At 39.0% G+C, this 23,796-nt stretch overlaps 3 protein-coding genes across 3 annotated transcripts; 2 read left to right on the top strand and 1 right to left on the bottom strand.

Annotated features, from left to right (window-relative positions):
* The first annotated feature begins 926 nt into the window (after window positions 1–926).
* slc22a3 (solute carrier family 22 member 3) lies at window positions 927–6,363 on the top strand. The gene is made up of 11 exons (XM_061063345.1): window positions 927–1,453; window positions 1,832–1,935; window positions 2,018–2,172; window positions 2,635–2,803; window positions 2,892–3,009; window positions 3,121–3,224; window positions 3,333–3,547; window positions 3,679–3,787; window positions 4,606–4,718; window positions 4,834–4,933; window positions 5,695–6,363. Exons 1-11 carry the CDS (start codon window positions 1,058–1,060, stop codon window positions 5,741–5,743), a joined length of 1,632 nt encoding a protein of 543 aa, XP_060919328.1. The 5' UTR covers window positions 927–1,057; the 3' UTR covers window positions 5,744–6,363.
* A 1,562-nt stretch (window positions 6,364–7,925) lies between these two features.
* On the top strand, window positions 7,926–20,226 carry LOC132993639 (afadin). Its single transcript, XM_061063572.1, has 24 exons — window positions 7,926–8,153; window positions 9,264–9,456; window positions 10,716–10,822; window positions 10,918–11,045; window positions 11,147–11,229; window positions 11,805–11,876; window positions 11,978–12,174; window positions 12,381–12,526; window positions 13,184–13,278; window positions 13,377–13,648; window positions 13,896–14,039; window positions 15,604–15,802; window positions 15,917–16,008; window positions 16,105–16,191; window positions 16,319–16,384; window positions 16,466–16,539; window positions 17,061–17,164; window positions 17,265–17,423; window positions 17,534–17,625; window positions 17,827–17,967; window positions 18,254–19,147; window positions 19,681–19,780; window positions 19,886–19,937; window positions 20,133–20,226. The coding sequence occupies exons 1-24, from the start codon at window positions 8,058–8,060 to the stop codon at window positions 20,224–20,226; spliced, it is 3,687 nt and encodes a 1,228-aa protein (XP_060919555.1). The 5' UTR covers window positions 7,926–8,057.
* On the bottom strand, window positions 20,000–23,583 carry dusp23b (dual specificity phosphatase 23b). Its single transcript, XM_061063547.1, has 3 exons — window positions 23,185–23,583; window positions 22,656–22,947; window positions 20,000–21,201 (listed from the first exon to the last, which is right to left on the bottom strand). The coding sequence occupies exons 2-3, from the start codon at window positions 22,923–22,925 to the stop codon at window positions 21,016–21,018; spliced, it is 456 nt and encodes a 151-aa protein (XP_060919530.1). The 5' UTR covers window positions 22,926–22,947; window positions 23,185–23,583; the 3' UTR covers window positions 20,000–21,015.
* Between the last annotated feature and the right edge of the window lie 213 nt (window positions 23,584–23,796).

Genomic DNA, 23,796 nt, shown 5'->3' with positions numbered 1-23,796 from the left:
TGATCGAGATTAAACTGTGCCGCATGCTGTGTTCCGCTGGTTTTGTCCATAGGTTTTGTCATATGTGGTACATTTCTTAGTGTGTGTTGTAAGGTCACACCACTACCTCCTTAATTTACCTTTATTATCTACTTTTGATATAAATATATATTTGTATTTTTTTCACGTATTTATTATTGTTGTAAGTGTTAAGTGTGTTAAAGTTTGATACATGCGTAATATGCAGATGTTGTCAAATCAATGAATAGTCGTGTTTAATATTCATTCTCTCAATATTAATGTAAATAATTTTGATCATAGATTTTGCTCTAGTAATTGGCTGATGCTCAATATCCAACAGCATTAAAACTTCACACACGTGTTCCTCTGTGTCAGTTTAAGACTATGATTATAAACTTTTCTGACTTTGAATTCAAACGTTTTTAATTGTTTAATTTTAATCCTTTGCATTTGTTTATGCATATTTATTCTGTTTTTGTTGTACTCTCAACATCATTGAAAATGAGGGGCATGCCCTCAATGATTCTGTTACATGTGTGTTACATGTACAAAATATGTAACACTCCTTCGGGTCAACCAATGGCTGAATATTTTAGAAAAATGTCTATGTTTAACCTATACTCAATAGCTCAATAACCTGGATTACAGTGTATCTTGTGTCTCTGAAATGCTACAGTCAAGGTTAATGTTTACGTTAAGCTATATTTTGACTACTGACCCAAAGTGGATATGTCTATATGTCTGTGAGCTCCTGTTACCAAACCAGAGTCCTTTGGGCGGGGGGAGACAGACATACTAATTCAGGCTGGGAGTTTGACACCATCCCAGGCCAGGCTTGTAGCACTAGTTCTACATTTCACGTTCTGGAATGATTAACCTGCTCTTCATTTTCCTTGAAACGATGACTAGTAAACTCAATAATGAGAAAGAAAAGGAGGACTCTGATATCAACACTGACGCATCACTTGTCTCTTAAAGGATGCGTCTCCTCCTATTCTCAGAGTGGAGCTGTTATACCCAGAAGCATCGCATGCCAAACATTAGTTAATCACCTCAGATGGCAAATGTAGACAAACTCTTCGAGTACATAGGAGACTTTGGCCCTTTCCAGAAGAAGATTGTTACGCTGGGTTCATTACCGTTGATACTCTTTGCTTTTGTACTTGTCGGGGTTGTTTTCTTAGGGTACACACCAGATCACTGGTGTTGGATTCCTCAATCTGAGCACCTCCAGGAGGAATGTGGCTGGACAGACCTTGAGGTGCGGGAAGTCACTGTTCCCCGCTCTGAGCAGTCAGGGACCTTTAGCCGGTGTGAGAGGTTTAGTGTGGACTGGAACAAAAGTCCAAACAAATGTAATGATCCAAACTGGCCTCTGAATTCAAATGAAACCCAGTTGGAGCATTGCAGCAGATGGACGTTTGATAAAAGCCACAGCACTATTGTTTCTGAGGTGGGTTCCTTTTATTTCTGTCCCTTCCTATGTTATAAACAAGAGTAAGAATTTTGATATAGGAGGATGTACCTGCTATTGTAAATCGTCAACAGATAATTTCTTAGTACAAAATGTCCTGTTTTGATGCTTTTGCATATGATTTCATCTTTGAGGGATTACTTTAAGGAAAGGAAACTAACGTTATTCCAAACTTCTGTGATGTGATGTAACTTTGTCTTCATGAGCAAAGCTGTCTTATGGAAAGAAAAAAAAACAATACTTGACCTTTTATTTATTTTTTTTATATACCTGTTTGCAAATTGTTTATTACTATAACCATAATTACCTTAAAATCTATCCAAGATTTGTTCATTTCTTTCTTTTTTTCTCTTCTAGTTCTCATTGGTCTGCGAGAGATCTTGGCTTGCTGATCTAAATCAAGTTTTCCTTGCATTTGGTTTTTTCATTGGAGCTTTTGTCAATGGATACTTGGCTGACAGGTCTGCTACAAACATTTGTTCCCCGTCACAGTTTTAATTGACGATTACCCTAACAAAAAATGATGATCTTTGTCTTTCACAGGTTTGGTAGGAAACCATGTTTAATTGCATCAATGCTTGGCCTTGGTATCTCGGGTGTAGGGGTCGTGTTGTCACCATGGTACCCGCTGCTGCTCACCTTTCGATTTCTGCAAGGATTTTTTGGAAAGGGATCCTGGACAGCCAGTTATGTGCTTGGTATGATACAAGACTTTTGAGGGAGAAAATGTAATACATGTGTGCAGTTTGGTGAAGTTGCTTTCATTTCCAAGGAAACCACCAGTTAACCAGACCCACTTCGTAATCGGAAACACATAGCTTAACTAGTAAACACAACATTGATGTCATGCTTCATGACTCATGCATAGATCAGGATTACCCCAAACTTCAGTACCCAGTTACATGTGAGCCACCACCTCTTGTTGAGCCACAACAGTGCATTCTAACTTAATTTGCTCAAGCTCAACCAAGTCGCCTATGTGAGAAAAATGTTCCACAATATTTGTTCACAAATGTTGCACTGTTTATTAGTATCAGTTCTTTTGCCTGAAATGCCTTAAACATTATACCCTGCCTGTGTTGATTATCTGTGATTTAAAAATATAATGCATATGTGAGAGGTTATGCTGTCTGCTAAGTCATTAATCTTTTCTGGTACAGTCATTGAGTTCTTCGGGTCCAACAACAGGAAATTTGTGTCCATGATGAACCGTACTTTCTACTCTGCTGGCATGGTCATCATACCTGGTCTGGCTTACTTCCTGTCGTCCTGGAAGATGCTGCAGCTGGTCATGAGTGTGCCCTGCATTCTGTTTATCTCATACTATTGGTATACATACAGGGATTGCTTAATATATGACCATTTAATTTATTTGCATGGCTATAATAAGTCCAACACAGATGTGTATGTCTTTAAGGATTGTTCCTGAGTCTCCACGCTGGCTGTTTTCACAAAAAAGAACCACAGAGGCCATGAGAGTTGCTTCAAATATTGCAAAATACAACGGGAGATCATTACCACCTAATCTTCCAGAGGTATGACAAGATTGTGAAAAACACAGTTTAATATTTGACATTGTCATTTTGGTCAAAGAAAAGTCGGGAAAAGTCAATTTTCGAATCTGTCAACTATAATACATTTTTCAGATAATACGTCTGGAGGAAAAGAAAGCAGTAAATCCTGTGTCAGTGAGGGATTTGTTCAGGACACCAAGTATTAGAAAAAACACACTAATTTTAACTTATGCCTGGTGAGTAGATTTAATTCTGTATCATATCCTTTGTTCATGTAATACAGGCCAGCATATGTGAAAGTAGTTTTAAAAATAAGATTTTTATTTGATCATTTCCTCATCCAGGTTTACTAGTACTATTGTGTTTCAAGGCCTGGTCCTGCGTCTGGGGATCACAGGGGACAACCTCTTCTTGGATTTCTTCATCTCTGCTGTGGTTGAGCTTCCGACTGGCCTCATCTTCTACCTACTGGTTGATAGAGTTGGTCGCCGCTCCCTCATGGCCATCACCAACCTCATTGGTGGAGTCGCTTGCCTGGCTGTCCCCTTCGTCTCCCGAGGTACGTTAAACTGACAGTCCAGTGACAGGCTGTGAAAAGTCAAAACAGCTGCAGGAAATTTAAGGTCTTGGTCGGTAATGCGTTGTTGCTTCTTGGGTCCCTTTTCTTTTCCTGATTTGTGTCCACAACAGATTTTGCCTTCTTAAGAAAAGGTATTGCAATCGCTGGGAGGCTTGCTGTTGCCATTGGATATGAGACATTGAACTTTGCAAACACAGAGATGTATCCAACGCCTCTTAGGTGAGTTTAAATAATGTGTAAACATTTTTACATCAGAATAGGAATATGGATGGTAAGTCATCCAAACAATTAAATGGTCGCTACTAGCCTGTTTTAATCTTCTTTACAAACAAAAGCCCTTCGAGGGACGGGTGTTGCAAATTAGCCTCTGCTGAAACACTGCAGTACTTGTATGGATGACTGTTTTCAAATCGTCTTTGTGTATTGTATCTGTCCCTAACATATAAACCATAAATAAATAGCTGATGCTGTAGCTTCGGTTGTTGGCTACTGCCATACTGCGGTAATGCTCTACAACACAGATGTAAACCAGCAAAGATGACAGATGGCATCTCATAGTGTGGAGCAGTTTGGAACTATTTTGTTCTAGAAAATGTAGATGAAGTTGTATTTAGGCTGTGTCAGGTCAAGCCGGCATATAACTACACAAACGGAGCAATGCATAACCAGCTCAGGCATGTGCCGAGTGTTAGCCACACTCGGCCGGCCAATTTGACATTTCTTACCCACAGACGCTGTGATTTCGTGTTCAGCTTTGTTAAATCATCATCTCTGATTCATTTTGACAGTTTTCTGAGTGTTTTCTTAATTTTAGACATGCCTGAATTTAATTCAATAGACAGGGAAATGAGTCCTCCCTCAGACTAACACAAAGCAGGCCTTAAGACTACATGGTATTATTAGATATTTCTGCAACTTGGCGGCAAAGGCTGACATGATCTCTAGAAATGTAAACACCATTTTCTCTTTAAAAAGAAACAAAGCTTATATAATGCATGTCTCACTCGATTTTGGAATTACTTTTACATTTCCAACAGAAATCTGGGAGTGTCAGTGTGTTCATCAGCGAGTGACTTTGGAGCAATTGTAGCCCCATTTTTGCTCTACAGACTGGCCAGTGTCTGGCAGGAGCTGCCTCTTTTTCTTTACGGTACACTCTAGGCACACTCTCAGAACTCTTAAGTAATACTTACTTAGAGGAAGATTGCTCCTTACCAATTTGAGATGCTTTTGCTTTCTTATAAAGTCATGTCTCATTGTTTCAGGTGTGATGTCGGTGCTCTACAGTGGATTGGTGACAATGTTGCCTGAGATGAGAGGAGTCGCCCTGCCAGAAACCATTGAGGATGTGGAGAATCTAAGAGGGTAAATCGAATAGAAAAAAAGTTTAGAAACAACAATAGGAAGAAAAACTAAACTCTTTAAACAGATTTCATATGAAAACAGTATCTTTTGCTGGAGGAAAAGATTTTGGAAGCATTCTGGATCCCAATGTAGTAGTTTTAAATACTCACATTTCTACTGTATGGGCACAGGCTATGCATTGAGTGGATGCAGCATCAGCCATAATGGAATCCATCAGTTATTGTCTGACTTCCAATTAGCCTCTTATAACTCTCTATTAAACAGGTTTCTGTATTTAAGTGCAATGGGCATAGACTCAAAAAGAATGAATCAATCAACGTTGCTTTTTTGAAGTATGAAGTGCACAAGGAAGGAAGTCTTGTCTTGATTTTCCTGTGATACTTTATTCCAAGAAAAACTGGCTACATTATAAGTCCTGAAAAACCTGACGTTGCTCCCAAGGGCAATATTGTTGTCAGACGATAGCAGATAGGTGCAGAGATTGGCTGAAACCAACAACAAGATACAACAACAAAAATGATCATAATTTTGAAGTCTGAAGATCAAGAAAAGGTGAAAAACAAATCAAGTGATAAGGTGTTTCTGACACAACAGGAAAAAGTTGCAAGTAGGGAGGAAGGTGACAGGTTAGGTGGCACATTCTGACATGTAAGAGACAAGTTTTTTTTTTTTTAACCTAAATGTAAAACTATGCAGGTGTAGCAGAAAGGCTCAAACTTTATTCTTTAATGCCGCTTTTCGTGTTTTTGTGTTTCTGACAGGGGGAAAGGCAAGTCAAAGGTCACAGAGAAAAACGGCATGATTATTTGACTGAGGCCTTGAACAGCTGGATCATTACTGGATTACCCCTACACGTGTTGTATTCAAAATATAATGCGAGTGTTATATATATATATATATGTGATATACTGAGGCCTTAAAGGTGTTAACTAGAGAATTGCACTGTTAGAGGATGCAACACGTGAGGTGTCAAGAAATCGAATGACGAAAGAACTCCTACTTTGCAGCCTCCCTCTCAAAATGTTAATTTCCAGTGCTGAAATTAGTTTTATTTATATCTAGATTGAAGACCTTGTGTTATCTTGATCTAATGGTGTAATATTTAAAACAAATCAGAAACTTATGTACTGTAAAAACAGGTTTTGTTGTTTTTGGTCTCTTTTGTTTGTTCCTACCAATGTGTCTGTTACTCGATAAGATATTTACAAGAAGTTTTTACTGATTTAAATTCAATTAGAATAAAAACAGTCTTTATCTTTTTCTTTTTTGTGGATCCACATCAAATAGTGCAACAATGTAGCTTCTTGAGAACCCCTACAAAATTGCCATTGAGAAGCTCTAGGATGAGTCTTCTGATATTCAGCGATATATTATATGGTTCTCATCATTGGCTGGCACCACAATCCTGAATTAGCTTTTTAATTAATCTGCCAATATATTTTCTGACGGTCCATAGAAATGCTTGAGAAACAATGTCATCAAAAATAAATATTGAATTAAAAAACATTTCCTCACATCATTTTGGTGTTTCTCTCTCTTTTATCCTTCAATCTTTTTTTTTAATTTCAATATATAATATAGCCAACCATAACTTAGAACAAGAGTTTGACAATATTGTAATATTGTTCAGTATATTCTGGGTAATATTCAATTTCAAAAGGAGACAGGAGCAACAGTTAAAAAAAAATACTGCTATAGAAAAGCGAACAAACATTGCAAAATGACGTGAGACATTAAAAGGTTGGCAACCTTATCTGAGTGCTTCTGATGACAAACTATAAAATTACACAGGGAGTCCTGCAGACCATTCTTCCATAACTCAGGGGTTGCTGAAAAGATTTAAACAGTAATTTTAATAAAGACCCACATACATATGGACGTGTATACAAGTGTATAGCACCTTTCTAGTCTTCTAGAGACGACTCAAAGATGCTTTTACACTAAATGTCACACTCACCCATTGACACCACATTCACACACTGACGGCAGAGGCTGCTACGTAAACTGCCCAACAGTATGACTAATCTAATTCTTACGCATTCACACAACGCTGACTGTGCAACTTGGGTGCAATTTGGGACACTAAGACATGTGGCTGCAGGAAGTGAGATAGAATCCTTTGGTTTGAGAGACGACAGACTCTACCACTGAGCTACAGCTGGTGTGGTTTTGAAATGTATATTTTTTTATGTAACATTGACAGACTGCTGTGATTTATTTTTTACTTCATAAATAAAAAAATAAAGAATTGTTCTTATGGGCTGTATCCTTCTTTTTTCTCAAATTAAAGTTTCACCTTTAAGGCAACTTATCTGAATTCCAACACCCAGACAACAATACCCCTGATTATGCAGTTTTAAAGCTATAGTGTATATCTAATTAAGAGTTGTTTTTGTCGAGGCTTTTGTTCCATTGTAGTGTTACCAGTAGAGCCTCGGAGCAGCCAACAAAAGCTGCCCTACATAGATGGTGCTGACTGAATGGGAATACATGAAACCATAAATTGTGTTGCGAATCTTGGGTGAGAGAAGTGGAATTCCCACCAGCGTAAAATGTTAGTGTCGCTACTAAAAAGAGGATGCAAATCTCTCATGGTGAATGTGGAAACGTCTGAGACTCCTGTGCACTATAAACACAACGTGATGACCTCAGCAGCATGATTCAATTATTATATAAAAGAAAGCTATGATAGGTCAGCACTTCAATCCCTTCATGAAAAATCCACAAATGCACTTTAGCTCATGGAAATGACATGAAACAATTAAAGAGAAATTGACAGATCTATTTTGGTGGTGGATCATTTGCCTGTAACAGATATATGATTAGGAAACTGTTTGCCTCACATAACAAAGATCTGCTGACCCGTTAAACAGGGGCAGAGGGGTGTGGGGGCTTAGAGAGGGGATGAAGTATTCAATTATGTTTAAAAACTCACTGCACAGTACAATGAGTTTAAAACTAATGGGGAGTAGATTGATAAAGGGGTGGGGTCCTAGTGGATACAATACCATACAGACGAGAACTTTTCTGTCACAGGATATTCCTCTCAGTCTCTTTCTGGGGAAAAAAAAACCCCCATCTACAGCAAATTGGTAGACAGAAACTTTGAAGTCCCTGGTGAAAAATGCCGGAGGAGGAAAAACGGGAGAAACTAGCCCAAGTTATCAGACAATGGAACAATAACAGACTGGACCTTTTTGAAATAAGCCCACCGGATGAGGTGAGTAGCCTGCAGACATCAGACAAGGTTCAGAAACCATCTACATTCTGTGCACCTTTATTTCTGCATAACTATCTATGCCAAAGTTTTGGATGCACCTTTAGATGTAAAGTTGCATCAATGCGTGTTTTTAGAGTTGAACCATGTATGTTAAGGAAATGGAGGGTAATATTTAAAAAAAAATATCATACATTTATGCTGCATTCAGGCGCTCCTAGGATGGTCCCAGTTTCTGAGTCAGGAATTCATTCTTCCGACTTCAGTGTGTTCACGTGCTTTCAATTCTGAAAGTCGGAATATTGAAGCTTTAGAGTTATTTGTCCCAGACTGGCTGACAGACTGGGGAGTTCATGTTAGTTGCCATTCACATAGTGGCCTAGATTACTTAGAAGATTTATTTATAAGCATTTAACAATGCTATTTAGTCAGATTTAACGCCACCTGGCTTTTTACTCAAGGTTGAATGCTAATAAATACTAAAATATTGCTTTAGCTAATGTTGTTATGAAGGGTTAAATACCATACTAAAAACTGTACTAACTAGTATGGGTTACTCTTATGTGTACAACAGCTAATAGTATGTAATGCCATATTACAAATTACATTTGAGCAAAGAAATGATGTGCAATACATGAATTAATCAAAGTTTCTTACCATAAACAAAACATCTTTTGCCTGCCATGTTAATGACAAATATGACGTGAAGTCGACAAGTCGGGCACCAAATTATTAGATTTGTATTTCTGTCTTGCGCAGGCATTGGCGTACATTTTCCAACTTTGAAACTCATTTTCGAAGTGTCTGACACCACATGAATCGAGCATTAGTCCCCTCAATAGGATAGACTCATCTATAAATCTGCATTATTGGAAATGTAGGATCCAGTATTTTTAGTGCCTCAACCTCTTCAGAGACTAAATGGTATTAATGATATTTTAACCTCTGTTTCTTCAATTTTGGCCAATCAGTTGGTAATGGTTTTATTAGTCCCCTGACCTTCATGCAAATGTAAAACACAGGTTTTTAGACGTGTATTGTGGAACGAAAGCCTATCAATCCCATGTTTTAACACAGTAAAAAGTGATAGAACAGTTTTCTGTTTTTCAGCAGAACTTGGAGTTTCATGGTGTGATGCGTTTCTACTTTGAGGATCATCTTGGAGGAAACGTGGCCACAAAGTGCCTGCGTGTTTGCAGCAGCTCTGCAACTCACGAGGTCATCGAAACACTTTCAGAGAAATTCAGGCCTGATATGAAGATGCTGACAACAAGTTATTCCCTGTATGAGATCCAAGCAAGTAAAGGTAATCCCTCCACTCATGTGTCCACAGAAGTAAAAAAGCTTTAAGATTCTGGATGAAAAAGGAGCAATAGATCTCCACATGGTGGCGTATTTTGGTAGCCAACCCTGGGACTTTGCATAACCTCGTTCCTTAAAAAAAAAAAGGTTACGAGACAAACAAAAGATTCATTATTCCTCCTTTTGATCAGAGGAATACTGTCAATGCTGTCACTAGAAGTTAAAGCTTATGTAAGGCTTTAAGCAGACTACACAGCAGTACAGTAGCATGACTTCAGCTTTACCTCCACAGAGCTACCACTAACACAACTAACAGCCTAATGAGCTTTATGTTCCAACCTCTGTGGTTTTATTTAGCCGCTTATTTGCGAAACCCTTTTTTCCCGACACATTTAAAGCTTCAAAATTCTGGAGCAAGGTTAATGCCCCCCTTGTTTTACTTTTGAACGTGATGTGAAAATCTCTTAAGCCTTTGTTAACCACAAGGCCTTTTTCAGACTTCTGATCTTAAACTTTAAACAACTGACTTTGAGATTGAGGGAAATTCATTCACCAACAACCAGAGTCTCGACTCTCAAAACTCCTCATCTCACATGGTCAAACGCCACATAAGAGTAAAAAAGAAAATGTTGAGCAGGAAGAATGAATGATGTTGGTTTTTGGACTCCTGTCATTGTATAAATACACGTGTTTTTGCCACAAATCAGCAAGTTGGTCCTCCATTTCTGACATCCATCCAAGATTCATGATTCAAGATTTTTATTTGTCACATGCTCATACAGATGAGACAGTTCCGCAAGGACATGCAATTAACACTCAAAATTACTATTATTATATCCAACTTTATGCTGTTTTGCGTTTGCTGTCGTCGCGATGATGATGACTGGTGTTCTCCTTAAACAGGATTTCTGATTGTAAATGTCAAATATGTTTACATCTCAAATTGGGGCAGCCACAATTGTCTTCCGAGCAGATCAGGAATCACTCTTTACGTAACTCACACCACAGGAAAATCTTGGAACCATCAGATAATCGGGCCTTTGCTGACTATGGTTGGATGTAGAGAATTATCAAATTATCTTGTGGTGTGTACCCCGCTAGCTCATGGTGGATTAATATTGGGTCTTTGTAAATAATAATAGAAAGAGTAATGTCTAGACCTGCTCTTTTTGTGAAGTGTCTTGAGAAAACATTTGTAATGAATTGGCGCTTAACAAATAATAAAACATTAATCAAACTGATGTTCTTTGTTGTTGTAATAAGAACGTAAACTGGATCTGGATGAAAAGCCTTTGGTTGTACAACTACACTGGACCACGGACAACAGAGAAGGACGTTTTGTGCTCAAGAAAGACAAGGAGAGTTCTGAGGTACCACACACACATTAATCAGTCTGTAGTTTCATTATGTCATGCTTACACATGATCTCATATCTATGCTCTATTTCTGCATTTTGAAAATAAAGGAAAACGTTCACGAAAAGGAAAAGGGAGGTATTATCCAAAACTTCAAAAGGACACTGTCAAGAAAAGACAAAAACAAAGAGAAGAACAAAGCAAAAGCAACTGACAAGGTGTCAGAAGATGAGAATGGGTATGATTCTTCTTTGTTCACTATGAAATGCTGTTTTCTAGACCATTATCTTAAGGGCCTACCTAACTGACTATCATCCACCTTTTAAAACAAATATCTAGGTCAACTGAAACATGGCTGAACAACAACAACATTTGTGTGAACAACCATGAGACAAATAAGCTACAGAGGCAGACAGACCTGGGTAAGTCTTCTCTAAGTTATAGAAAAATATAAATTATAAGAATAGTCAGCCTTGTAAAGCAATACAAAGTAAGTAAGTAAAATGTTATTCATACAGCACTTTTAAAACACTCAGTCACAAAGTGCTTCACAAATAAAAGCAATCAGACAAATCATAAGGAGAGGAAATGTACATAAATAAATCCCAATTACAAACAGGGCAAAATAAAAATCAGGAAAACACGGAAACAAACTATGCACAAGAAAGGGTTTAGGAGTTACATGAAGGTAGGCTATTTGCTTTTGCAGAAAATAGATTTGAGTATCATAGGAATAGCAGTGAGACATCGTGAAACTGGTTGAAAATATTACCCGGTGGCAGCATATAAACAAAAAGGGATTGGTCCAAGGACAAAACCAGGGGGAACTCCACAAAGCAGAGGAGCAGAGGAGGAATGTGATTATCGATACAGACTTTGAAAGACCTGTTACTCAAATACAATTGAAACCAGCTTAAGGCTCTACCGGAAATGCTAAACCAGTCATTCTTACAAACATAAATAGGGTGTCTGATGACTTTTCTTTCATAAAATACAGGAGCAAAGCACACAAGAAGTTTTCATCCAGATCAACCTGGATTGCCAGTAGGAATCAAATTCTGTGATAACTGTGAGTATATTTTCTTCCAGTTTTATACTTGTCAGTTTTAAGCTCACTTTCTTCATTCTCACAATGCCCCCCTGCCCCCTGCTGGTGTGTTTGCATTACAGCTGAGGAAGCCTTCCTGTCTGCAGTCATAAATTACACCAACAGTTCCACAGTTCATTTCAAGCTCTCGCCTGCATACGTCCTCTATGCAGCAGGGCGTTTTGCTCTGCAGAGATGTCACGGCAGAAGCTCTAACCCGTCACAAAGTGTAACCTCTGTCACAAGCAAAATAGTGGCCATGACAAGGAAAGTCATCCAGGCAAGTCAAATAAACCCCTGACTTTTGTTACATGTATGCACTGAATATAAGACTACAAGCAAATCGTAAATCTAACTAAACAAAAGGCTGCTCTCTTGCAATACCATACCAAAACAGACTTATATCCAGTGTTCAAAAGTAATAAGTAATCAAAGCCAAGTCTTTCAGGTGTTAAAAATGTATTTGCTGTTTAATATACTTTTCAGAGGCAGCAGACCATCGCTGGTGCTCTCGCCTTCTGGATGTCCAACACCTCTGAGCTACTGAACTTCCTCAAGAATGACAAAGACCTTACCTCACTTACCCAGCACAGTCAGGTGGATCTTTCCCACCTGGTGCATAAAGCTTACAGGTACAGAGGAGACCACAAAGAATGCAGTTATTTTTGAATACAAACCGAGACATGCTCAACACTGTCCTCCACGAGTCACCATATTAAACTAACGTACAGATAAAGTACAGCTGAAATAAGGTGTTACCATTGCTGCTTGACCAGCTCTTTTTATAAAAGTCATTTTACCTTTTGGTGCACCACATATCAGTTACCAACAAAACAATCAACTTCATCAACTCAACAACTCAAAAATAGCTTCTTAACCACTGTAATAACCCTGCGATCGCAAATCCCAACAACACTACAATATAGAAAAGCACATCAGCAATGTGTTACTTTAATGTGCTTTTTTTCACACTTCATGTGTTTATATAACAGCCCATAATTCACTCATGACACATACATTGGCATTAGCTTATTTTGGGAGGATATATTGCTACAACAGAGCAGAAGTTGTAGTGTACAAATGGCAAATTAGTTATTTAAAGGTCATTTTAAGGGGCCAATTTTCTTGGGGTCATTTTCTGGCATTGAATAGACCAAACAACCAATCAAACATTGTAAACATAATCGATAGAGTATTCAACAATGTAAATAATCATGCAGTCCACTATTATGTTAAGCATAATGTGCAGTGTTAGGTTTTTTGGTTTGAGGTGTATTTTATTTCCCCAGGTTCCTGCTACAGTGTCTGCAGAATGAGTTAAGGAAGCATTTACCAACTTTTTTAATCGATCCAGAACAACATGGCAGACTGCCTGCTGGTATAGGTAAATCTTAATAAACCACATAATTAACTGTAAAGAGCTGTAATATTGCATTGTGCCTTCCTGTTCAAAGAATATAAACTTTTAACTTACCTTTGCAGAAATGGTGCTGAACACCATGATGAACACCATGTCTCTTTTACGTCGCTGTCGGGTCAACCCCGCCTTCACCATCCAGCTCTTTTCCCAACTCTTCCACTTCATCAGTGCCTGGCTCTTCAACCAGCTGATGAACCAAGGGCACAACACTCCGAGCCTGCGCTCCCACTACTGGGGAGCTGCTCTTCGCCAGAGGCTCACAGCCATTGAAGCCTGGGCGGAGAGGCAGGGCCTGGAACTGGCTGCTGACTGCCACCTTGGCCACATAATCCAGGTCGGTCCCATCAAGCCCTCACGTGTCTGAATATAAGTAAAACAATGGTTGGAAAACAGATTTTATGAGATATGTTGTCATAACATATGTCATGAGTAAAACCTGAACCTGAGTTTCACTCTGAACTTCTTTGTAGGACATCACATTTATTAAAATGTTTAAGCTTTGAAGGTTTCATCTTTTACCTGTCAGAGCCCATCCATGTACCTGTTTGTGTTAAAAAATAGCATTTCTTGGCTGTTACTAGGCAACCATGCTCCTGACTATGAATAAGTACACAATGCAAGACATGAAGGCCATCCAGAGCACCTGCTTTAAGCTGAACTCACTTCAGTTGAAGACTTTGCTAGCTGGCTACCTCTATGCAACCAATGAGCCTCACATCCCTCCTGTAAGTACTTCTTGTCTGTATTTCCACTCCTGTGATACGTCTGTTGTTTTCCCTTCTTGAAACTACAACTACAGTGCTACCTTTAGGGACAAACACTTCCACTGTGTTTTTAATTGATCCTACATCCAATAACTATGGCTTTTATGTGTAAAAAGAGTGATGTGTGCATAAATGTAGCAGCAGCCTCGACCACAGAACCATAGCTCTGCGGTATAGATTTAATAATATGAATAATGAACGGACATGAATATGATAATGAATTATAAATGAAGAATAGTAAAGTGAACTGTCACATAAGCCATAGCTTATGAATGAAATACTTCTTCAATATTGTGCTGATTTTGAGGTGTGTGAAGGAAACTTGAAAACCAACCAATAGTGACAAGAGCAAAGTCATGCTTCCCATTATTAGCCAATATTAGACAGGGATTATTTGGGGAATGGGCCTTGAAGAGGTCAAAAAGCTCCAGTAATAATTGTAGTTTAAAGAACAACTTTATAAGACTGACTTGTGTTCACTTAAGTGAATGAGATTCTAGATATAACTTTGGCAAAAGAAAAATATAGTAGAATTCAATGTCCAAATAGGCAAATGTATAAAGCAAAGTAGCATTATCATGCAACTGTCAGGACTTTATAAGACTTTGACTAGTGTCTTAACAAAAAACGAAAATAAATACATATATAGCTAAGCCACAGCAAGACATTTTAAGTAATTTTCACTTATTTGCTTCCTAGACAAAGCGTAAAAGCACAAATCGTAGCCAATCAGTTAAGAGTTAATATTTATAGTCTATGGTTAAGAGCCAGCGCAAATACAATTATTTAAATATCCCGCCATTGACCTCAGAGGTAAGTCTCCTTTTCCTGTTACCATTACCTTAACTATCTGCTATTAGTCTGCTGCAGCAATGCTTCAGCTGCTTATGGGTACTAAAATCCAAAAGTTAAGTTAGCCTACTACTGCCTCAACTACAACCTTATATTTCTAGCTACTACTACATAGAGTTGCACTACTTATCGTTCAGTATGTAAACAACTGCTTTGTTAAAAGGAAATATACTTTAGTTAAACAGGGAAGAAATAATTAGTCACAAATCATATTTAGCTAAAGCTGTCTATTTTGAAATATCCAAGTAAACTTTAAAATATTTAAGTCAAAAGTACTAATTTTTGAATACGTAGGCAATATCATTACTGTTCTTTAAAGTCCAGTGCATGTCAATACTTTTATTAATAACAGTGTATGTTTGATACTTTAATTAATAACAGTGCATTTGGCCTTTTTCTTTTAGGTTATTTTAAGTTTTACATGCTAAAACTTAACGTGCAAAGAAAATAGTTGAAGTAAATCAATGAAAAGTAGGCTACACTTTTCAGAAAGGTCAGCAGTCAGGGTCATCTGCAGTAAATTCCTCAGTATGTTGCTCAAGATCACAGCAGGCAGATTGGATGTCCCTTCCCTGAAGCCTTGTCATGGAATGACAAATGCCAATCCATACACTAGAACAACCTTTTCCTGAAATATATCTGCCGTCTGATCCTCTTGTCATCCTCGCTGCAGGATTTGATCGATGCTGTAGTGACGGCCGCAGAGGCCTCGGCAGATGATATGATTCGGAGTGAAGGACGGGACATCCAGCTGGAGGAGTGCCTCGACCTTCACTTGCCCTTCCTGCTGCCGGAGGGAGGATACTCCTGTGACACCTTGAGAGGAATCCCAGCAGGATTAAGGGAATTTTTGGAGCCAATTTGCCGGAAAGGTATGGGATTTGTGTTGCAATTCCAAAATGTGAATACAGTAAAGTACCAGTTATTGCATCCAAAATAACATGTACAACTGGTTTGTTATTTGTATTGACATCCTTCTCATTCAGGTCTCTGCTCTTTGATGTCCCAGCCAACCTCTAAAGGTGATTGGACTGTGTACTTCATCGAACTACCCTCCTCTGAGGAGAGCACACACTTGGTCAGTAAAACACAGACTGCTTTGTTGATCCAGATAAATAACAAACACACACATCAAATAAACCAATGTTATAATTAAACACATTTTCTTTAACAGGCAGCACACAGAGAGCCAGAGATCGTAACTATTACTCTGAACAAACCTCTGAACAGTGGCATGGGGGTCAGCATTGTTGCTGCCAAGGTGACTGCCTTCAATGTCAACATTTTACACTAACTCTGATGCATTCACAAACTGGAACTTTTCTAACAACAGAACTTTCTGCTCAATGTTCATCTTAGTTTATACCCTTCCTCTTGTTTTGCTTCAGGGAGCAGGGCTTGGTAACCTCGGCATCTATATCAAGTCGATTGTCAAAGGAGGACCGGCTGAAATTGTGAGTTCTGAAAATTTGAATTCAGCATGATGCACAGAGAATTTCAACGGGCTTAACATCTTTTGTCTCTACCTTTTGCAGAATGGCAGGTTAACAGCTGGGGATCAGCTGCTGAGTGTGGATGGTCAGAGTCTGGTTGGCATCAGCCAAGAGAGGTAGCTGCTACATATCGTGCTGCTTTACAGCTGCCAGGAAGAAGGGCTATGTTTGCTTTCTTCACCTTTGAATTAGTCAGCTCACCACTTTAGCCCAGAATTACATAAATCTGTAACTTAAGGTTGCATTGCCATGTCATTTTGTATGTGCATTTATTGCCCCAAATAGACATTCACTAGCTCAAATGCAAAGTACTTCCTCCACAGATAATGCCATGAATCTATTTTTTTTTTTTTGCTGCGGCTTCTCTCGCAGCTCATTCAACATGAAAGAGTTGTTTGTTTCTCCTCTCAGATGAAGATAATCTAATGAAAAGTATGAGACAAAGGCTTTACAGTCCTCTAAATGTTTGGAAAAATGTAGATAAGTTTGCTTCACTAACAGTTTAACAAGCCATTAAATTGAGAAATAACATTTGTTATTCTGCTTCTTGTAAAGTGTCTCGAGATAACACTTGTTATGAGTTGACGCTATACAAATAAAAATTGATTGATTGATTTGTATTCTTTTATTGATTTAGGGCAGCAGCTATCATGATGCAAACTGGCCCTGTTGTGACCCTCAAAGTCGCAAAGTTTGGGGCGAGCTACCACGGCCTGGGGGCTCTGCTGAGTGAGACTAAAGGTTAATAAAAAATAAAAACTTAAACCGTCTTTTTTTTTTTTTTTTTTCTTTCGCTGTCTGCTCTTCTGGAACTAATTCAGACCTTTTCTTCCTTCTCAAGGCGATGAAACTTACGCTGTCCCAAACAGTAAATCACATGAGCTGTACTACGTCGGCGATCCTGGACCCTCAGAAATGCTGCATGGAAGCAGCAAAAGAAAAAGGGAGCAGATGATGCAGAGAAACAGACAACTTTATCGCTCCAACCCCAACATGACCAGTGGGTGGTTTTCTATTTTTATCAGATTTACTAAATTACTTATGTGACATACTTGAGGGCGAGTCATGTAGCACATCTACAGAGTATTCATTCACTGCTTGTTTTCATAGACTTTGCCCCAGGAGAGGGAGATGAAACTGTTGACCCTGTGGTAAGAGGGAACAACATCACTGCTGTTTCCAGTATCAACCTTTCTACTGATGTAAGTTATTTTAGATTAGAGTAATGCTTGGAATGTATTGTTTAAAAAAAAAAAATGTTAAATCACTATGATGAGAGAAAATGTCAGCAACATTTTAAAAACGAAAATAGATGGTGTATGAGTAACACAAGGAACTGTTTTTAACTTAATGTAATGTGTTAAAAAAAAATAATGTTGTTACCTTTTTGTGTCTGTTTTCAGACACATCACAGGGAATACTTGACACTGCCAAACCCTAAATCCCAGGAGAAGAATATGTCCGAATCTGGGCGACAGCAGCAAACATTCAAAGTGTCTTTGAGGCCTTTAGATGAACAGAGTTCAAGTAACAGGACCTTCATGGTGAGTGTCTGTTAAATACTCTGGAATCAATCCCTTGGTGATCATATCATCATCAGAGTCGACTTATTGTTCAGAAAGAACATTTACTTCATTACTTTAACTAAGTCTAACTGAGAGGCAAAGTAGAAGGAAACTTTTGTGCTTCAGCCCTTCGTAGATGGAATTAAGAGGCGTTTAAAAGTTTAAACTTAAACTCTAAACTTTATTTTCAATGATGCCATGTGCACAGGGCACAGTTGCTACACAAGTGCTAAAACTACTCTAAACAAGAATTGTTCTCTTCTAGCGCCAAGCTCTGTCCCAGGAAAACCTGTGTATGGACCGTGGAGGCCCCCTGCTGGACGAAAGGCAGAACTTGTTGGATCAGAAGGAGCAACGTGCAAAGCAAACCACGAGCCACTATTCATCTTTCCCAATCCGTTCAAGTGTTTCTACACATGACATCCTCTCAGTGAGTTCATCTCCTACTAAACAACAGCAGGGGAGCCGCACAAGCAGCGCCGGTGTTTGGAGAACTCCCTTTTCCCAAAACCAAACACCTACACCTTCAATCCAGCCGATACGTATTGACATCCCGGTGACCAGAGCTGTGAACACACACACAAATCCTCCACTGACCACCTTCCAGAGTTCTTCTTTAGTGGCACTGAAGATGTGCCAAACTCTCAAAATGAATGGGAAGAGTCCTCAGAACCCATCTAATCCTATTCATGCATGTCCCGTCCCTGCTATCAAGAAGCTACCTCAGCTGTCACTTGTCCCGCAGCAGCAAAGATCCACTACACACAGAGGTCCTGCAGCAAAACCACAAGTAAGCATCCCTCCAACAAAACACGTCTCCTTCCAAGAACCTCCCACCCAGCAGAAGCAGAGTCACACCAGGCAGAAAGACCCCCAAGGGCTGTCTGACCCGTGGAGGAGGGAGGCCCAGGAGAAACTGGAGAAGCATCAGAGGCTTCAGGCGGTGGAGCTCCTGCAGCGAGAGGTGCAGGAGCTCCAGGGAAAAGTAAAGCTCTCAGCGGAGGAGAACGACCGGCTCAGGAAGCTCAGCCTGGAGTGCCAGTTTCAGAAGAGGCTGCAGGAGATTCAGCAGAGAGCAGAGGAGGAGGAGGAGGAGGAGGAAGACGACGAGGATTTGGACATGATGGTGACGATACAGCAGCTGGATATAAGGACACAGGTGAGGGTGTAAATTAGACTACTACTAAACTAGAATTTCTGGCCTCCGTACATGCGCCGCGACCTAACGACTAGGTCATCTGCGCCTCCCCCCCTCATCAGATTGATTTAATGGAAAGTGGTGAAGTTTGGACCTCAGTCTGTACAACATGTAAAATAACAAAGTCTCTTAAAGCTCGGTAGGACTTTTGAGAAAACTATTTCCAGGTACACACTCACGACCCTCTTTTGGGTTCTGGCCCGCCTATTGAGAACCACTTCAGATAATAAATCATGTTAACTTTACCTTCAGATGAAAACATTGGAAACACTATTTACCACAAGTCAGCACTTCTTTATCGTAGTGTATTATAGTGTTTACAGAAAGGACTCAGGATCATTTACAAATATTCCTACTCTATAAGCTAAAATGTCTTATTGATATGGCTTCCACTTTTTAAGGGAAGGTGGAGTACATTGTATTTTTCTGTCTAGATATGTTTAAATAAATAAATAAAATAAATGATCTTGAATTATTTTTTCCCCCGTCTTCAGAACAGGAGAGGCTCTGCTGGGAACATGAACACTGAACTTAAAGAGTTAAAAAAGCAGGCAGGAACTCATCGGTCCCAAAAGGAAGACCAAGTGAAGATTGGTAAGAGTGGCATTTAGGATTTACTTTTCTTTATTTCAAATACTCGGAGCTCATCAGACAGTTTACTTTGCTGTGCGCATTTTAACATTTACATGTTTCTGGCAGATCAGATGTCAAGCGGACGGACTAATGACGCGCACAACACTGCATCGAAAGAGTGAGTTTCAAGCTGTCGAAGCAAAACACTGAAATCAAATCAACTTTGATCACACTTTTATAAAAAGAGTTTGTAAGATCCCTGAGTTAAATAAATCTGTTCTCCGTAAATACATTTTACAACAGAACAGCCTACGGTTTTGTGTCCCCAAAAGGTTTTGAAGTATTCACAATTCAAGTACTCGTTTGTTCACAGGAACCAGGAGGAGAAAACCAGGAGGGCATCAGCTCCAGAAAAGCTCACGTTCAAGGAGCGTCAGCGCCTGTTTTCCCTCGTGCCCAGTGTATAAAAAGGAAGGTTCAAGCGCCGCCCACACCAACACACAAGAATAATAACTAGAATGATAGATATGACACTATGAGATCCACACTGATGGACAATCAATTCTGTTAACGGTTAAGAGAATCCAACACTGTGTGGCAATAGTTGTCATCACTTGAACACAGGCGGCGCTCATTCTTTTGTTGATGGCATCCTGGTGACTGTTAAAAAAGGTAAGTATGGACACAACGAATTCCAGAAACCTGTCAGCACTAAAAACTGTTTGGCAGCACGTCTCAAGTAAAATTATGATTTGAAATGTGATGCCCACTGCCCACTAACTTCTGGTAGATTATTGGTTGGCTGTCAGTATTTCTGTTGTTCAATCTGTTGCTCTTAAATTGATCAAAATTACATTTTTGCCACCTACAGGTGACTTGAGTCAGAACTATTTTTAAGTGGTGCTTGTATAGTTATTGTTGTACTTTTTGTTCTTGTTGGATCGGCCCTTTCAAAGCCTTGAAATGATATGCTAGTGAAAGTATAAAATATATAGTAGCGTGTAAAAAAAGGCAGCTTGGACATGTAGATGTATTTCTAACTTTTGTCATACTGAAATGTCACAGCAACAATCTGTGGTTTCTGTGTGTGCATTGCTCTCCAGAACATTCAGCTTTTTCCATTTATCAGCTCTTTGTAATTTACTCTTATATTAGTTAATAAAGTTTGACATTAGCAAAGTAGTCAGGACGCATTTTCTTCTCATTTTAAGCTTATATGTCAAATCAGATGACTGTGTGCTTCTTAACTGAAAAAGCTACTTAGTGCGCTGATAAAACTGAACCACAGCTTTCTCCTGATCGTGAGTTTCGATCGAGCCTTTGCGCATCCTGCGGATCTCGTTGATGGCGTCGATCCCCGATATCTTCCTCGTCTTCACCAGGTAGCAGGCCAGCATGGTCCCTGTTCTGCCGTGGCCGTGCATGCAGTGAACTCCCACACCCTGAAGAGGGACGACACAATGTTTGTTTAGTGAAGTCATCGGCTACGCAAGCAGAAACATCCCGCATTAGTCATGTTATGAGACAGAGCTGGCATTTTGTTATTGCAAGCAGACATCATGCAGTCAGATGATTAATGAAAAGACGACCACAAATGAATAATTATAATAAATAATAATGACAGCTTGTATTTATATATCACTTTATATACCAGCTCACAATGAAAGACAATTTGATTTAACCAAGTCCAGAAGTGGAGTTGAACAGGTGGGTTTTCAAGATTTTCTATATAATGAGTTAAATAATAGATATTTTTAAGCATGTCTAGAGTGATATTAAACTGGATATGTTTTAGACGGCTTATTGGAAAGAGCAAGTCATTTGAAAACATATTTTCATTACATTTACTTTCAGGAACAGATAAAAAAAAAGTACCATCACAAAAGTAAAGCAGGCCTGACTGAGTTAAAAAAAATGGTTCACAGAAGCTTCCTGTTCTCCAGCACATAAACAACAAAGATCACATGAGACAACAGAAACACAAAACAGCAAACGGATCAGGAACATTTAGAGGGGACATAAATGAAATGAACAGATACAAGTTAAATCAGTTGTTGTCCTGATATAATATAGGATCTCATTCCAGATTTGAGTGTATGTATGAAAACATGATCTCTGACCATAGTTGTTTTTGTAAGACCATACTGGGATTAATGGTTTGCGAGAGTGATCTAGTCATGTGCTCCTCCTCACTGGTGTTGCATCTTGAAACTATAGCACCTTGGGTTTTTGTATTTTGTCTTGAAAGAGCAAACTTTGAATTTTTTTTTTTAATCATCTTTTTATTTGGGATGGGTATACAACGATCAACAAACTGTACACAGAATGTCAGTATATCCCTTCCGTCCACCAACATGAACACATACATACATGCATGTCTGCCTATAGGCCTCCATGCATACATAGAAAAACAAAGCAAAAACAAGAAAAACAATCCTAACAGTAATACTAATAATACTCTTCATAATAATAGTAAAAATAATAAGACGAGACAAAAAACAAAAATAATAAAAATATGAATTTTCTGATCAGAAATGTGCGACACTGTTTTTGCAAGCACCTGTTGTGACCAAATCTAGGAACACCAATTCTGTCTGACAACGTAAAAAAAAAAAAAAAAGACAATCAGAAAGAGTAAACATCACACTAAGTTTGAATTTAAAAACTGTATGCATAGTAAGAAACCCAAACTCTGACGTGATTCCTGCACTTTGGATGAGCTGCAGAATTGTGAAAGACATTTTCCTCACAACTATTCCAGGAGTGTCATCAAAGTCAAAAGTATTAAGTTACAGTGTGAGCCACTCTAGGGTCAACTCTAGGTAGGTCCTGAAAATGCTTTTTTTAAAGCCTAACCCTCCATTGAACACAGACTATCAAGTATCTGAGCGCTTACCTCCCCCTTGGTGTTGGCCTCCTCAACGATGGAGAGAAATCTGTCAATCTGACTCGGTGACGGTGGGGTGAAGTCTACGATCTTGATATGGTGCAGCTGTAAATCTGGACACGTGTCATGGTAGGGTGGTTTTCTCTCACACAGGCAAACCAGGTGTTTTACACCGTTGTCCAGCAGGTACTGGTAATCAGAAGTCATTCTGGGTAGTGCCAATCCAGCCAACTTGCCCGGTTCAACCCAGGAGAAATTGTTTGGAGACATGGAGGCCATGACTAAAAGGAGAAAAGAAAGAGTCAAATTAAGCCAGTTTATTTGCTTACATTATATAATTACTTGACACTTGGTTGTTGTTTCCTGTGTTAGACCAAAGTTATTTTAGATATGCTCTCTCAAAAAAAGGTGAACTCATCTCTTGTTAATTTATGCTAAAAACATCATATATCTCTGGCTACAACAATCTTGAACACACAAACATAAAAAGCAAGAATAGCAAGCACTTACTATTAAGAAATATTACCTTTAAAACAAGATGAATATGCAGGTAAATTGGCTTTAGAGACCGTGAGAAATTGCGATTAAAGCAAACACTCAGTGTAGGAGTGAGATGCAGACAGTTTTTGTCAGTGTCAGGCTACTTGTCTAACCAGCCCTCAGCAAACAGGTGGAGCTACATAGTTCATAGTTCAGAGCATGAAAAGGAGGATTAGTTTCATAGCAGTACACATTTGACATAATAAAAGCCGTCTGTAAAAATGCACCGTGAAGGCCCCACAAGCCTCAACCTATTTTTACATGAAGTTTACACAGACATGTAAAAGCTCACTCTCATGAACTGCATGCTTTACTTACCGTCTCCCTAAACTACCTAAAGATAATTTCTAAACTTAGTGCGAGCAGAGATTAGTGAGAAAACCCTAACTTTACTTTAACATAACTTGTTCACTACCTACAGCTACAGTGACAGAAGACAACGCTGTTACATACAACCTACACCAGCTACTGTTATGCTAGGTGGGGCACTGGCGCTGAAGTTGGCTTCACATTGGAGATTTAGTGGAGGTATGGTGCGTTCAAGTGCTTCTTGGATGTTTGCATAATATAGATTGGTTTCACACACCGGAGTGCGCACAAGATAATAACG

Source organism: Labrus mixtus, chromosome 18 (genome assembly GCF_963584025.1).
Source record: "Labrus mixtus chromosome 18, fLabMix1.1, whole genome shotgun sequence".
NCBI lineage: Eukaryota > Metazoa > Chordata > Actinopteri > Labriformes > Labridae > Labrus > Labrus mixtus.
This window is presented reverse-complemented; position numbering and strand designations above follow the sequence as displayed.

Bases quoted from the DNA above. Each gene is read 5' to 3' on its own strand.
- slc22a3 (XM_061063345.1), top strand. From the start codon at position 1,058: ATGGCAAATGTAGACAAACTCTTCGAGTACATAGGAGACTTTGGCCCT. The intron at 3,548-3,678 runs GTACGTTAAACT...TGTCCACAACAG, and splicing joins TGTCCCCTTCGTCTCCCGAG to ATTTTGCCTTCTTAAGAAAA. The intron at 4,719-4,833 runs GTACACTCTAGG...TCATTGTTTCAG, and splicing joins GCTGCCTCTTTTTCTTTACG to GTGTGATGTCGGTGCTCTAC.
- LOC132993639 (XM_061063572.1), top strand. From the start codon at position 8,058: ATGCCGGAGGAGGAAAAACGGGAGAAACTAGCCCAAGTTATCAGACAA. The intron at 10,823-10,917 runs GTACCACACACA...TTGAAAATAAAG, and splicing joins AAGACAAGGAGAGTTCTGAG to GAAAACGTTCACGAAAAGGA. The intron at 11,877-11,977 runs GTGAGTATATTT...TTTGCATTACAG, and splicing joins AATCAAATTCTGTGATAACT to CTGAGGAAGCCTTCCTGTCT.
- dusp23b (XM_061063547.1), bottom strand. From the start codon at position 22,925: ATGGCCTCCATGTCTCCAAACAATTTCTCCTGGGTTGAACCGGGCAAG. The intron at 21,202-22,655 runs GTAAGCGCTCAG...GTCCCTCTTCAG, and splicing joins AGGCCAACACCAAGGGGGAG to GGTGTGGGAGTTCACTGCAT.